This window comes from Onychomys torridus, chromosome 19 (assembly GCF_903995425.1).
Source record: "Onychomys torridus chromosome 19, mOncTor1.1, whole genome shotgun sequence".
NCBI classification, from domain to species: Eukaryota; Metazoa; Chordata; class Mammalia; order Rodentia; family Cricetidae; genus Onychomys; species Onychomys torridus.
The window spans coordinates 60,033,277-60,049,597 of record NC_050461.1 but is presented as its reverse complement, the minus strand read 5'-3'; the positions used below and the strand labels follow the sequence as shown (position 1 = coordinate 60,049,597).

The 16,321-nt window shown below is 46.4% G+C and overlaps 1 protein-coding gene across 1 annotated transcript in view; it reads right to left on the bottom strand.

Moving 5' to 3' along the window:
* The window catches only part of Smoc2 (SPARC related modular calcium binding 2), a 196,558-nt gene that overhangs the window by 20,127 nt on the left and 160,110 nt on the right, over positions 1 to 16,321 (bottom strand). The window contains exons 10-11 of the mRNA XM_036168709.1: positions 11,342 to 11,528; positions 4,740 to 4,822 (exon numbers count right to left, since the gene is read on the bottom strand). Of these exons, the coding sequence (XP_036024602.1) occupies positions 4,740 to 4,822; positions 11,342 to 11,528 (270 nt within the window). The remainder of the gene's footprint in view (positions 1 to 4,739; positions 4,823 to 11,341; positions 11,529 to 16,321) is intronic.

Genomic DNA, 16,321 nt, shown 5'->3' with positions numbered 1-16,321 from the left:
TGCTGTTCCTATTCCTAAAGCATTAGGGAGGAAGGTATGAGGTGAGCCTCCTGACTGGCTGGACACACACTGTCTTTCCTCATTGGAACCATTTTAATGCTCCCTTTTTGCCATGCAGCTGTCTTCTAGGACTATCAGCCACATTCATCTACAAGTTTACCTTCACACTTAGTCATAAAGACCAGTAATCAGAAACTAACATCATGAAGACCCAGGCCTCACTTTCAATCATCGCCTTGTTAGGAGAGACCCTTAACACATGCAGAAACCATACCCTGGCTTGTGTCATTGATCTGAGCGAAGCATTCGATTGCTTTCAACCTCCTCCCCATCTGCCTGTTAGAAGGAGGGTGGCACAGGGTGCATACGGCACAGAGGGACACACACAGCTTCACCCATATGTCTAATTTCAGAGGATTGTGTCTAAAGCACAGTATGGGCTGGGGCTGTAGCTCATTTAGTAAAGTGCTTAAGATTCAGGAGGCCTTGGGCTGGCTTCTCCAGCACCACATAAACCAGGTGAAATGGCACATGTCTATAACTAAAGAACCCAGAAGGTGAGGCAGGAGGATCAGGAGTTCAAGGTGATCCTTCATTACCTAACAAGTTCAAGGTCAGCATAGGCTATATGAGACCCTGTCTCAAAATTTTTTTTAAATGAATAATAAATAAAGAAGCACAAAGGCACCTTGTTCTCATCTGACTCATGCCTGAATTCAGCATTTGATCTGACAGCAGAAATCGTGGCATTGACATTTATTTTTTGAAAGAGAACCATTGACATCTCTCACTGTCATGGAATCCTCTGGCTGTGGAAGGTGATGTCCGCTGGCCGCCCATCCACTGTGCAAGAAAGGTAAACACTAACCTCTCCATGTGTCATGTAATACCTGGCAAGAATGCATAGCTTAGGGTCTAATTACCTTCGGGGCGCAAGCTAAGCTACGCTGACAGCGAGGTGAGGATCATTTTCTGCTGCCTCAGAAAGTCATAATTAATTTTGAAGCAATTTAAAGTGATGCTAAACTATTGCTTGAGAAGGATAAAAGGTGGCTTGAGGGTTTGTATGTGAGTCAAGGGTTATAATTGTGCCTGTAATTGCTGTAGGCTGCCGAGGAGAGAAGACACTCCTACACCTCTTCCTCCTCTTACTGGATGAAAAGAGCTCTGAGGTCTAAAGAAATGGTGAACTTCCAGGATCAGTTTTCCTCCCCACTCTGGAAATGTTCACTCTTTTAATGAACTTTTAAAGGCATAGACAAGGCATGCAGCTCAGTTGGTAGAATGTTTGCTTACTATGCACCAGACCCTGGCTTCCGTCCCCACTACTGCATAAACGAAGCGGTACAGCACACACTTGCAATTCTAGCACTTAGGAGGTAGAGGCAGGAGTACCAGAAGCACAAAGGTCACCCTCAACTGTGTAGTGAGTTAGAGGCCAATCTAACATGAAGAGGTAGAGGCTTCAGGAGGCCTATCTCAACCAAACGGAAAATTAAAATAGAGAGAAAGAGATTGATGTTAACTGAAATCAACAAATATGAATGCTGGGTTGATGAAGGATAGCAAGAGGAAGAGAACATGGCCTCTTATTCTGTTACACTGGTGGGCTCTGTGGTGATGGGAGGGAGTTTGAGGACTGGGTCTCACCCAAGGGACCCTATGAGGTACAGGAAAGGGGTGAAACCAATAATTCCACATCTTTGCCACGTATCTCAAGCCCTGGGTACATAGGAGCACACTGACAGGTACATACTAATGGAGAGACAGGGAGGGTGTCCCCAGAAGGTGAGTCCTGAGGGAAGAAGGAAGAGGGCACATCTCCAATAAGGGATCACATTGAATTCTTCACAAAAAGCTTTTCAGGCTCAAGGGAGTACGAGGATAAGAAGAGTGGGGTAGGTGAAATAACAGGGTAGGGACACCGTTTAAAAACACCCATGAGCTCTTTTTAGGTTAAAAGATGCATATATTTTTAATTATGTGCCTTTGCACGTTTGTGTGTGGGTATGTGCCCATTCATGCAGGTGCCCTCTAAGCCCAGGCACATCAGATTGCCTTGGAACTAGAGTAACAGAGAGTGTGAAACACAGATGTGAGCGCTGGGAACCAAAGCTGGGTCCTCAGCAAGAGCAGTATGTGTTCTTAGGCTCTGATCTACCTCTCTGACCCTACCCCACCCCTATGAGGTATTTTAATTAAAAGCAAAAGAAGACAGATTTGCCAAAGGGGAAAAGGTGGCTTAGAGCTTTGTGTAGGTTTCTACTGACCTAGTTTTTACTTTTCCCGAGGCCGTAAGACTACCTGACATAGAAACTTACAGCATGAAAGAACTTGGAGCCAGCCGCCTTTCCACACATGGCCCAGTGCTAAACGGTTGGCCTCCGAAGACTATGTCACCACTTGCTGTCAGGTGGTATGAGCTACAGAAGAGATGAGGACAGCACCCTTCTTCCAGGCTTGACATGGGAAACGAAGGCTGCCAAGCTGGAAGCAAGCAACAGAAAAGGGAGAGCATGTCTTCACAGAAGAAAGCTCACCCCTCAGGCCGTGTGCCACGTGAAGTTTCACCTACCCAGGGCCTGTTGGCTTCCTGTGGAAAATTTTTTTTTTCCTCCTCACAAAGAAGAGCCTGTATCCTGGAGTTAGTTTAAGGCTTTCCTGAATTTCTCTCCTAATAAGGATAATTTCCAAATAATGAAAGCTATTAAGTGGGCATGAGCATCACTCTCCCAAACATCTTGGGACTGCAGAATAGCTGACCTCTCCAGGGCTTGTTTGAGGGATGGTGAGGCAATGTCTCTGCCATGAGGCTCAATGGTCCTCCCTCCTTGTGCCAGCAAACTATAGTGGTTGCCTTGGCTCTGACAGAGACCTCTTGTACATGCTAGATGCTTGCTCCCTGAGTAACTTCTTCTGACCTTCAGACAGGCCAAACAATGATATCTGTCATGTTCTCCATAGTGATGGCCATTAGTTCTCACCAAATTACTTACCACCCCAATCTTTGAATCAAAAACAGTAACCACCTAAAGTGTGAAATCTCACCATAAAAAGGAGCAAATGGAAGTTTCACTGGACAGTGGTATTCATAGAGGGAAAGCCACAATGCATAGAAGTCCTTAGAAGTCATGGAGTATTGTTCTTCAAGATGGGTGTTGGGGGCAAAGGACATAATAAGATATGATAAGGACTAGTCAAATCCAGTAAGCATATTTTTAAAAACCATCTTGTCCACTGACACAAAAGCCTTGTTTCAGGCAGCATGCTGGAGCACATGTATAATCCCAGCACCTGTGAGGGCAAAGCTGGAGGACTAGAAATTCAAGTCCTCCAGTTTCCATCCTCTACTGCATAGGGAGTTGAAAGCCAGCAGAGTCTACATCAGCAATTACCTCAAAAGAAAATCTGATTTTTAGAGGCCAGATACTGGTGGGAAAGTACTCTTCAGGCCAGCTAGCCTCTGCACCAGCTGAGAGGTCTCTAAGAACATAGTATTAAGATGCAAAGGTTCCAGGCAGGGAGTCTACACCAGATTAGCCCCAAACCTCATCCTCTGAGTCTCAGCCCTGACCCAGGAAGCAAGAAGAGGAAGCAGGAAGCTATCCACAGGAAGGAACATGATGTCCTGAAGATTGTATCACCATGGGTTCCTGAACCTATGGGTGGACAGGGAGTGGGAACCAGCAGAAAGCCTTGGTCTAGATCATCAGAGCAGAAAGTGGGTTACTACTAGCCAGACCGTATGTTCCATACTGGGAGGAAAGTATGGCCTGCTTCCCCACGGCAGAGCTAAGCCAGCTATTTCTCTGAGGTGAGCAGGCTCACACTGCGCTATTGGTTGACACGGAAATGTGGGTGTGCTGGACTTCTCTTTTTGTTTATACACAGGAAAACTTTTTTTCTTTCACGATTACCCTCTCTGTCAATACCGTCCAAACTGTGAAGGAAACATAGAGAATTACTACATTAGCCTGGCCAGAAGAGACTAGACCAGTCCCGCCTGGCAGGGAGGACATGATGGAGTGGTCATGACAGCCTGGAGACTCTGACTGAACACGCATAGTCTGCAGACACTTAGAGGGGAAACAACCAAGCAGAAAGAAGCAGAGAACTTCTTCCAAGCATGGTGCATCTGGCTCATCTGTGACGTTGGTGTAGGTCTGTCTGCCAAGACCCTCGTTCCTCACATGTCACAGACAGACATTTGTGAGCCTTTTGAGGAAACCAAACACCCGAGAAGCATCTTCTAGCAAAAGCTCTGATTCATTGTAAGTTTAAATCTACTCTCTGTTTAATCCCAAATAGTCCTTGCAGTTGAGTTTACTTGGTACACAGATGGACTTGTGTTTATGAAAGCCAACTGCCAGCTTCAAGTGCCAGTTCAATGAAGAGTGACGTCAGGATGCCCATCCCTCACAGAGTAACTAGAGGCCTTGCAGAAACCCCTCAGAGTTCTGTCATCACGGCTCCCTTTAGAGATACTTTCTCTCTCTTCCCCTACATATCTGATCTTATACTGGCAGTCCTTTCCACATTGCCAAATTTGAGTTAGCTCTGAGATCAGCATGTGTCTTACCTGTCTCTTACATGGGCTCCCACATCTGCTTTCAGTGGAGCCACAAGACATAGGGTCCACCAGGTCACAGGGAAGCAGAGATGTCAACTTCCTCATCCCACATTACAAGTGGTCCTGAGTGTTCCCAGAGCTGCCTGAACCCCACGGATGCTGTACTCACCCTGCAGTGGCCGGTTCTTGTATAGGTCCCGGGCCTTCACGGGGTGAGCTCTGGCTGTGTTGTCGCACTTGGGCTGCTCATACCTAGAGGCAGGGGGATAAGGGAGAAAAGAGTGGGGTTGAGACCCTGAGTTGGAGCTGTCTTTAGTTTCTCACATCTAACAGGTGTATAGCTTTAGCCTCAGAACGTTCCAGGAGATCCATCCTTGGATCACAGCTCCTTGGTGGCTTGAGCGGACATTCCTAGATCAACTTACATCCACAGTCCACAGGACAAAGAGGACTTGCAGGTCACCTCACATGATCAGACTTGAACTCTTAATCTGGTTCCAGAAAGAGTCTTGTCTGGTGGTTCCTGAACACCCTCCTCCCACCCCCCTCTTCTACTTTGTGATTTCATGAAAAGCAAGTGTTCTGATCAGCAGTCTCTTGGAGTGTTTTCAAATGCATGGGAGTGAGGACTGTGGACACAAATGGGGAAGGGTTGGACCACTTGACCACCTTCAGAAAGCAGCCAGGTCTCAGAACTCAGAGCCCACAATGATCTGTCATTGAAAGACTAACTGATTTTCAATACAACTCACAGAGCTACAGAAGTTTGTCCAGACATTTAAAAAGAAAACAGAAAAAAGGAAGGAAGTTAGGTGCTATGGGTTCTATCCAGTATGAATAGAATGTTCCAAAGGTCTGCTCACACCTTCTGCCTGGAGCTGCTTGCTTCCTGAATGTTTCTGGTCCTAACCCAGATGAATCTGTGTTGCAGCTCAACAGCTCCTTGAAACTGCCCTTGTTCCAGATCTATGTGAGTGCTGGAGTAGAGTCCTGTACCAGAGATCACTGACTTCCTCCCTCTGTGTCATTCTCTTCTGTGGTAGTTTGAGTGTAATTGACCCCCATTAACTCACAGGGAGTGGCACTATTGGGAAGTGAGGCATTGTTGAAGTAGGTGTGGCCTTGTGGGAGGAAGTGTGTCACTGTGGGGCTGGGCTTTGAGCTCTCCTATGCTCAACCTATACCCAGTGATACAGTTCACTTCCTGTTGCCTGCAGATCTAGATGTAGAACTCCCAGCTTCTTCTCCAGCACCATGTCTGCCTGCATGTTGCCTCACAGTAAGAGGGTAGTTATCTTAGGGTTTCTATTGCTGTAAAGAGACACCATGACCATGGCAACTCTTATAAAGGAAAACATTTAATTGGGGTGGCTTACAGTTTAAGAGTTGCCATGGTCATAGTATCTCTTCACAGCAATAGAAACCCTAAGACAACTACCCTCTTACTGTGAGGTCAGAAAAGAGGTTGTTCAGCAAGGACTAGGTGTGGAGGGCTGGAGAGGTCCATCCCAGTGAGGTAGGATGGAGAGCTGGAGAGGTCCATCCCAGTGAAGTGGGGGGGAGGGATCTTCTCTCATGACAACCTATCCTGATGACTTGTACCACCTAATGAAAGGTGTGACCCTGTGATCCCAGCCTTCCCTCCCAGCTACCAGCAGACCCTGGCCTTCAGCATTGACTGAATCTCTTCGTTTCCCACAACTATACCCCTCTTTGTCCAAGTCTCAGGCATTGATCCCATGAGACTCCTTCTTTAGGACTGGGTCTTGCACATGTGGTGGGAGATGGACAGGGGAAGCTCCCTCATGGAGCACCCATTCGAACTAAGGTTCAGACTAAAGGCAGAAAACATCAGCTAAGAAAAGAGAATTCTAGGTTAGGGCCAGTGGGGAGTAGGTACAAACGGAATGTTCTGGGTCCTAGGGCTGCACATTTTCAATCATGAAATGGCGAAGTTCTACTGACTTTTCTTCCTCTCTTCCCTACTACTTCCCTTTCTGCTCACAGAAAGAATAGTGAGATCACATTTATTCAGTTTCATTTTTCATTATTAATTTGTTTTCCTACCACAAAAAGGAAAATAAAATGAAATTTCTCATTATGAGACACTCCTTAAAGTCTTCGGAAACTGGGCATGGTGGTACGCCTATCATCCCAGAACCCAGGAAGTAGAGACAGGAGGAACAGGAATTCTAGACACAGCTGTCCTCACTAAGCATAGAAGCACTTGCCACAGAAGTCCAACAAGCTGAGTTCAAGCCCCAAAATCCACTGCAGAAGGCAAAATCTGACTCCAGAATGTTGTCTTCTGAGCTCCATATGCAGGATCTGACATGTCTGTGCCCAGATTCACACCACACACTCACACACATACACACACACACACACACACACACACACACACACACACACACACACACTTTTTTTTAAAGAGAGTTTAAGATACCTTTGGCTACATAGTGGGTTTGAGTATAGCCTTGGTTGCATGAGAATTTATCTCACAAAACTAAAAACAACAAGATAATGCTATGGTGTAAATAATATACTACATAACAAATGACTTCTGATGGAACACCAGATCCAAGCAATAGGTGCAGCCCAGCTTTGACAAGACCCAGGGCCCTTGCACCATTGACTTCCTCCCCTGAACAGCAGCTTGGGCACCAGAGAAATCAACACCTTCTTCACACAAACTTTACATCTTTCTGAAACGTTGCTTTTAAAATTAACATCTCTGATGAGCCCCGGCAAACAACTGAACAATCACTCCCTTCCCCAAAGCCACTCAAATATATTCTTTGGGAAGACAGAGGCTCGGTGCCAGACAACAGGGAACATTCACAACCACAAGACAGTGACAATGGGGTGGAAAGAAACCTTCTCAGTCAACATCTGTTGCCCAAGACCACACATCATCAGACAGGAGCCAAAATGCATCTGAAGATGATGAGGATTACAACTGGATGCCTCAGGGGTCATTAACCACTATTCCTGAGTGACAATGAATTTAGAGAGAATAAATGCCCTGGGTATCAGAGCTTCATTCCAGATACCAGGCAGTGCCTTTGGGTTAGGGGTAAGGTAGGGCTGACATCTATGCTACAGTGACCTGTGACCTATAGAAAAGTGAGCATGTGTCTTAGCTCCTAACTGATAGTGTAGAGCCCCAAGCCAGCAGTCCCATAGTGTGTGGACCACAGACTGTTTTCCAGTGTCAGAGAGCTGGGCTTTCTTTCCGGTCTTCATGTCATTCACACGGTCTGAGAGCCAGGCCATTTGTGGTTCCATTCCAACGCATTTGATCTTTGCTCTAACTGGGGCTGAGCTCTCTCGAGCCTTGCAGTGGTGCTGAAATTTGACGAGCACATTTAAGTAACTGTGTTCTGCTCATTTGAAAGAGCACCAAGAGTTGCTTGCCAATGCAGAAACAGTAATCTGGAGAGGTGCTCATGGGTTTACCAAAGTGCTCTTGGCTGCAACAACCTTTGTCCTTTCAACAGCACTTATTTCACATAAGGAAAACAAAGAACATTGCCTGGCTGTGGCTGCCCATCAGATACCAGGCCTGCCGCCATGGAGAAGTGCAATTTCACGCCCACATGACCACATGCACATGGCCACTGTGCAGAGTGCTGGGGTCAGAAACAGAGGCTGTCTCTAGGCCAGACTGCAGCACCAGGCAGGTGGACAAAGCCTAAGCCAGCGCTCACAAAGGTGAAAGGGAAGCCTGTTCTGGCACTAATGGAGCCGCTGGCTGTCGGCCTGCACAAGGAATCCAATAGCCTCCTCCAAACCCCTGCTACTGTTGGCCAGCAGCCAGGGAGAAATCTACCCCTCCTCCAGCGTGAGTGCCACCAGGCCTGGCAGCAAGGCCTGGCAGGTGTGCCCCAACTCCATGAAGGGTCACACAAAATATGGTCAGAATGTCAGTCTTGACCCCAAGGGGGCAGGGAAACCTGCAGGAGCCGCCACCAGTCTGCTTCAGAGGGAAGGCCAGCTTTGCAAGGGGACAGCACAGGGCTCGTGCTGGACTCAAGTCCACAGCAGAAGCACCTTATTCCTGTGTGGGACACAAGGACAGAGAGATGGCTTATAAATGGCAAAGTGTTTGACGCTTGTAGCTTCCTGGCAAGTCCAAGCCAGGGCTTCCCTGGAGGCCTGCTCCACTCTTGTCTTGCTCAGTGTTGTGCAAAGGCTGCCGGGGGTGGGGGGTGGGGGGTTCTCTGCCTTCTAGTCTTAGTTCTCTGGGCCTCACTGTGTGGCCTTCACACCTTTCTCCCTGACTGCTGCCTGTGTCTCTCACCCAGCTGTTCTGTCTCTCTGTGTCCCAGGACCCTGTTCTTGCTCAATGCCCTTCAGATTTGTCATCAACCAAAATATTTCCTTATGTAGGCTTAGCCATGGACCCATTCTGTCTCCGCCACCCCCTTCCCTCAGGAAGCCTGGTATTTATCCTCTTCCTTCGCGGAGTCCGCATCCTCCAGCGCGATGTCTGGAACACTGAGGACATTCAAATCATTCAAGTGTTTACAGAAAGGAAAATGAAGGAGAGGAAGCCAGGACATGTTCTCACCACCACCGACCAAGTGCAGCGACCCAGGCCAGCACCGTCCATCAGGGCTGTTGTGGGAAGTGCCAGCCTAACTCTGTTCTCCCTGCCCCGGCTGAGCCCTCTACGCCCACATGCTACCTCCGCCCCATCGGCTTATCTTCCCCAGGACATTGCACCCTCCCCTGACTAGAAAGGCTAGCCAGGCAGGAACCAGCGGGGACCTCACCTGCCCCTGCCCACCTCTGAACTGCTCTCCACCACGGTGTCACTTCTGTTTGCCTGACTGTTGTAAGTAGCAGGTGGTATCATCTCTTTTTCCTCACAACGCAGAGCTTATTAGACTGGAACCTGTCTCTGACCTGGTGCTCAATGAAGGAAGCATGGTAAATGGCTCCCTTCCATGGCTGGACCGGTGACAGCCTCGGGATGAGACCACAACTGAGCAAGTCCCTCAGTTCAGAGGGAAAGGTCACTCTCGCTGTCAAAAAGAGAAACTCCCCTGGCTACAGAAATGGTTCAGCGGGTAAGAGCATCAGCTGCTCTTCCAGAGGACATGGGTTAAGTTCCCAGCTCACAACTATCTATAACTTCAGTCCCAACAGATTTAACACCCTCTTCTGGCTTTTGTTTAGTGGATGTAAGAAAGTATGCTTCAGAGGAAGACAGCCATCTGAATAGGCCTTTCAGTTGGGTTCAGTTTGAGCCCTTTCCTGAAACTTCCATCAGGCAAACATGGAAGCAGAGAGCTGAGGTTGTCCTGTTTGCCTGAAACCCGGGGAGAGTCTGCACAGAGGAAAGAGAGTGCCTGGCTTTCTACTCAGTCACAATCTAAACTGTTCCCGGTTCTCCGGGGAAAGCATTACAAATGCTGATCTCACTGTTTTGGAGCCAGCTGGAAGAGAGCAGGTTTTGACTGCGAAAGGATTTTCATTGGCCAACTCTGAGAAAACATCTGCCAGGGCTGCTTCTCCTCTATGGTAGAAGTGTGGCGTGGGGCCAAGGCTAGAGCTGGCAGGAGCCCACTGGTGCCCCAAGTGACACACAGTAAAGGAGCCAGAGGCTCAAGTATGTAGGAAGATCACCTCCAAGAAAGGCTGCTCAGAAAACAGTGCCTCCTATCCACAAAGGACAAGAAATTGCCATAGCAAAACCCAGGAACGGTGGCAGTTCTAGATGAGCCATGCACAAGCTTGTTTCCACACCTAAGGCTGTCCCAGAGCCCAGATTAGTCTTGGCTTTGTGGGTCACCAAGAACACACACTGTCCTCCAGTGTGGTGAGGGCAAGGTGGTGCTGACTGCTGTGATGTTATGGCATTGTTACAGTATCCAAACCAGGGCCCCCAAGGAAGATGGCCTCACTCAGGAACTAGAAGGTCACAGGGATGGGTTAGACTTGGCCTTGATGAAGCCATTGTCATGTGAGCAGTTGGACTTTGCATCTGCCCTTGGGGTCTATGCTGACCAGTGCCTCTCACTGAGTGCTAGTTGTCACACTAATAATCTAGGAAGCATTCCAGTGTTCATCCAACTGAGATGAAACTACAGAATGAAGCTAGCAACTCTAGAGAGAAGATGTTTGAGTATTTGTAAGTCTAGGATAAATGATCGAAGTCAGATGACAAAGGCTGCTGACAGGCACCCAGTGGGCACAGGCACCCACTCAGGAACGCACCCCGTCCAGGTATGGACTAGCTTCTGCTGGTACTCTGGGAGAACATAACTGTTTGCTCAAACTGCCAGAAAACACAAGCAATCATGAATAACCTTGACCACTCCTGCCCTATATATTCTTCTCTTTAAGTGATGATTTCTAGATGCAAATATTACGTTCCATAGAAAGTTATCTGAGGCATTTGGGTTCTTCAACATTCCACCTCTCTGTCCAAAGCCTGCAGCAAAAAGGGGGTGTGTTTAGTCTTTAATGTGGTCCAAATGCTCTTGCCAGAGTTACCCTTCCCTGCTTCATGCTTGGTGGCCCAGGACTGCTAAAGACATGCTTCCATTCCCAGGGCCAGAACCACTCTTCCTAATCAGCCCAGGGAGCGGAGGACAGAGTCCCTGTGTGATTGTCACACCCACAATGAAATACTGACTTTAACAGGAACTGAACCCATAGTAGAAAGAATCTGGAGGCAGAGGTGGCAGGAGGGGGGTTGTTCAGCTTTCCAGGCTCCATAACCCGATATCTCTTCCCCAGCTCCCACAAGGATGCATTTACCTTGTGGAGGTCCCAGGAATGGGCCGCCCAGTGTCCACCAGCACACACCAGCAGTAACCGGTGGACGGGTGGCACTGAACTGGCCTGTAGAGGCCGCCATGTGCACACTCAGGGATCACTACGTTGTCATTCTTGGGCTGCTTGGCTTCCTCGAGAGCCGACTGATGCTCCTGGTCACAGGAGGAGGCTGCAGGGAGAGGAAGAGACAGGTGGTGAGCAGGCATATGGAGCCAGCCTTGGTGGCTGGTGCACAGTCACAGCTAAATGATGCTGTGTGCCGTCCCAGTATGAGAGTGGGAACCAGGCCTAGGGACAAACAAGAAGTCCCCTCCCGTCTCCTCAGCCATGTGCTGTGAGGCTGGGATGTTTTATGCCACAGAACAAGAATGTGTGATTCTTTTCAGGTGGTCATACTGTGTGCCCCTAAGCCACGAACGTTCCCTGAGAAACATGTATTACTGTTCACAGGTTCCCATGAAGGAAACAGCTGGCATCCTACAGGGAGCAAGTACTGCAATGAGCAACATCATCTCTTCTCAGGCTAGAGACTCAGTTTCTTCTTTGTGTTTAGCCACTACTAGTTTAAATCCAAGGGGCATCTATCTGCCAAAAGACAGATAAACTGGCACACACACACAGAGAGAGAGAGAGAGACTTTCAAAACAGGGCTTAAACTAGTAAGTGAAAAAGAACCAAAGACCCTAGAGTGGCCACATACAGTCTCCCTCAGAGGACAGCAAGGGAAGGCTCCACTCAAGCTAAGGGCACCACGCACAAGAGGAAATCTCTACAACTGCGCAAGCAGAAAGTGCTGACTGTGTCTAAGCCTGCTCCAAAGGCACTGGCTACAGCCTCAAGTGGTTCATGAACACTGACATCAGGGGAAAACATGGAGACGCCGATGGGGAAGGGCTTCTGCCTCGGTGCTGCCCCAGCCACATGTGACACTCTTAGGACCAGGAGATTGCAGGCACAAACCGGACCTCTGACTGGGTTTCGTAATTGTCCGCTGCCACTTCCCTCATTGTTCCAGGGCTGGAAGAACTTTGGCATTCACTACACATTCATTACTGTCTCTAGATACACTAAACAACAGTTAGAAGGCCACATAGATGTCAGCTCACTTAGTGATCCTGAGGACAAGTCTACAAGCACGTCTATGATCTATCCATTCACTGACTACACTACCAAGAGCTGTTTCTAGATTTCTAAAAGCCACAACATGATGTGTATTAACTGGAAGAGGTGTACCTTGCTGATACTCCCCCTACGCTGCTATTCAGGACTACTGAATGAAAAAGAAGGAAGCTAAACCAAACGTCTCTCCAAACAGACACCTTGGAGGAAAAGCTCAGCACGTGGGGATCGCTCAAAGTGCCTGCTGGTCTCAAAACTCGATAATACGAAAGAGAAGTCAAGAAACTGGGCCCTGGCTGACATTTTGTACTGCTTCCCATACGATCCTCCCTTGCCGAGTACACTCTAGGTGTACCTAACATATGCAGATACACAAATTAAACACACCTGAGCTGGCTGGGGATCTTGACAAAGCCTTTACCCAACTGCCACCAGGAAACCGGCATGAAACAAAAATCGACACCCACTGGTCTTTCTTCCCAAATCCCATCAAGGCTGTGATAGCCACTCAAGGAAGCCAGGCAACAGGGGTTCAGGCAACTATCTTTGAAGACAGTTGGCACTTCTTTGCGGAACCATTTGGCCTATCATTATGAGAGCAAATGGAGTGGCCTACGGGAGCAGCCTCTGAGCTGTATGCAGCAGCTTGGCAACACAGACCTCTTCAGTTTAGCTAAGGTTTGCTTGGCCCTTTTTCAAAATTTCATTAGTTCATAGAATGTACAGTGTGATTATCTGGCCACAAAATATTTTTGGTGCTCTATTCCAAGGACATATTGTATCTGGTAATGGAAAATTTTTGAAATGTCCCTATGAGAAATTTATGTCATATTTGAAAGATCCTCATAAGCAAAATGAAATTGATCGAATTAAAAAACTATGAAATTTGTCGCACGTATTGTAAAATATCAACACTACTCTGGCGGAGTCAGATGGCATCCTGTTTGTATGGATGTCAGGGTGGTGAAGATAACTAGTCTGGCATTTGACATCTGCTTGCATATTGGAAATTCAAGGCTACTAGAACGATGCAATCATATTCTCTTGTAGGATAAGCCACCATGAAGGCCAAGGATATTGTAATAAATGAGTAAGACCTTCATAAATAGAAGGCAACGCAAGACAGCAATTCAGAATGTGGTCACACCTCCCCTCTCGGCTCCTCCCAGGCCCTGACCACTGCAGAGTTCTGCACAGGCTACTTCTGAAGTTCCCGCTACAGACAGCTCACTGTAAAATAAATGCAATGTCAAATAACATGTTCATCACGTTCACCGTAATCCACAGCTATTCAGTCCTGGTAGGACTAATCCACTTCTATCTTTCTATTTTTTTTTTTCTAAGTTGAGTCTGAAGGAGAAATCAAGTAAAGTTCATTTTCAAAGTAAAAGCATTTTATTACTTAATTCAGAATTAATCCTTAGAAAAATTTGACTCAGTACAAAAATTAAGAAGATGAGAAAATCAGGGACGAAGCGGTGGAATCTGAACTTGAATTTACCTAGCCATGAGGCTTTGAGCTCCTAACTTAAAGGGTAGACTCGTGTGTGTGTGTGTGTGTGTGTGTGTGTGTGTGTGTGTGTGTGTCTGTCTGTCTGTCTGTCTGCCTGTCTGTCTGTGTGTCTGTGTATATGTGCACTGTGTATGTCCCCAAATCACACACCAAAATCTTCATCTCTAAGGTGATGGAACTAGGAAATGGGATCTTTGGGGTGATTGAGTCATAGGGAGGAAGCTAGAGTTCGTCAGAAGAGAATCATCTGCCTCTTCCACCATATGAAGACACCTCAAGAAGGTGTTACCTATACATCAGAAAATAGGTCTCCAGAAACCAGTTGTGCCTGTGCCTTGAAGTTGGACTTCCAAAACTGTAGCAAACAGCCTTGGGTTATTCCTAAGTAACTTCATCCATGTCACTGTATTGCATGAGCCTGAGCAGACCTCCCTCACCGCCTCAAGAAAGGGGGTGCCAGTGACGCCACACATGTGTCTTAGAGAAGAGCTTTTGAGAACACTGCAGCCAACACTCAATAACTCTTTGGGGGTTGTCAGGGGGCTGTGCCCCAAGCGCAGCCAGAATTGTGACAAGGATTCATTGATTTGCTTTTGTTAAGGTGAACAATTTCATCACTTAAATGGAAAAACTCTTAGAAAACAGGGAATCTGAAAAACTTTGTCTGAAATGGAGAACGTATTTTGTAAATGTCCACAGCTGATGTCGTTATAAACGCCCTTCCTTTAGCATTCCATGAGAGGTCCTGGGCAAGGCAACAGGGCCAAAAAGGAAAAAAAAAAGAAGATTGTAATGAAAGAACTAAAAATGCCTTTAAATTCACACAACAGTATTGTATACAAAAAATCCTAAAACATCTACAAGAAAGAGACTACTAAGGAACGTACAAAAATCATTCATATTTTATATACCATGAATAAATGATTGCAAAATAAACATAATTAAATGTCATTTGTCATAACACCAAAATTAAAATACTTAGAAATAATTCAGGATGAGAGGTACAAGATATTTTAAAAATGCCATTAATGAAAAAAAAAAACTTTTAACTAAATAGATGGAGAGGTACAGCATGTAGATGGGTAACAAGACTTGGGAACATTATAAAATCAATTTCTCTAAATTAATTAGTGGATACAATGTATTTCTTATAAAAATCTGGAGAAGCTCTTCAGTAGAAACTGAAAATGTAGACTCTAAAATGGATATGGAAATTCCAAAGACCTAAATACAGCCCGAAGCATGGCTCAATGGTCAGGGGGCGAATGTGCCATGTTTAAAAAGGTATAACATTATTCACCCAGAGAGTTGGGTATGACAGGTAAAGAGAGGAACGGAGAAGAATGAGGAATCCACTAGCAAGAGACTCAGAGTGTTTATCTGATGGACTCTGAGAAGGTACCAGAGCAACTCACAGGGAAGTGAAACAGTTCCCACAAAATGACGGTAGAGCTTCGCGATGACCGTGGACCAATTCAAGACAACCAACACACACTGCACAATAATTATGTGAGATGAGAGAGACATGAACATAAAACCTGAAATGTAAAGACTAAAAAGAGGCTTTAGGAGTACCCCCACCATGTCACTGCCCCCACTGTGTCTTTGGGACAGACTGACCACAGAGGAAAAACTAGGCAAATTAGACATCATTAAAATTTAAAACAATCACCAGAAGATGCAATTAAAAAGTAAAAGGCAACCACAGGTTGGGGAAATGTTCCTAATACATACATCTGACAGAGACCCCCAGCTCTTCACATCAATAAAACCACAAATATCCAAATCTAAAACTCACTGAGACTTCAGAAAGCAAGCCATCAACGGAGCAATAAACACTTAAAGAAAAAGAGGGCCACATCATTAGTCATCACGAAAATGGTGATTGTCTCGACACTGAGATGTCACACACATGCATGCTCCAGATTAGAAACACCAACACCAAATGTTGGGGGGACATGTAAGACCTGGAGCTCACAGGGCCTCCTCACAGCAGACCCAGTTACAAGACCACTGTCCCGTTCTAGACACTTGTCCAGGAGGAATTAAAGCGTAGATCATGAAACAACCAATGAAAGAATGGACACATGATCTTCTCAAAGATCCCAGCCTGATTCTTAAAGTTGCTTATTTATGAATTGAAAAAATACACAGATAAAGAATTACATATTGTGTGCAATAATATAAAGTTGTATGTATATATCACAGAGAGGGGAGAATGGGAGATATATATTATTATCAAAACTGAATCTCAAAACCATTGTACTAATTTTAAAAACAACACCTCATGCCAGGTGGTGGTGGCGCATGCCTTTAATCCCAGCACTTGG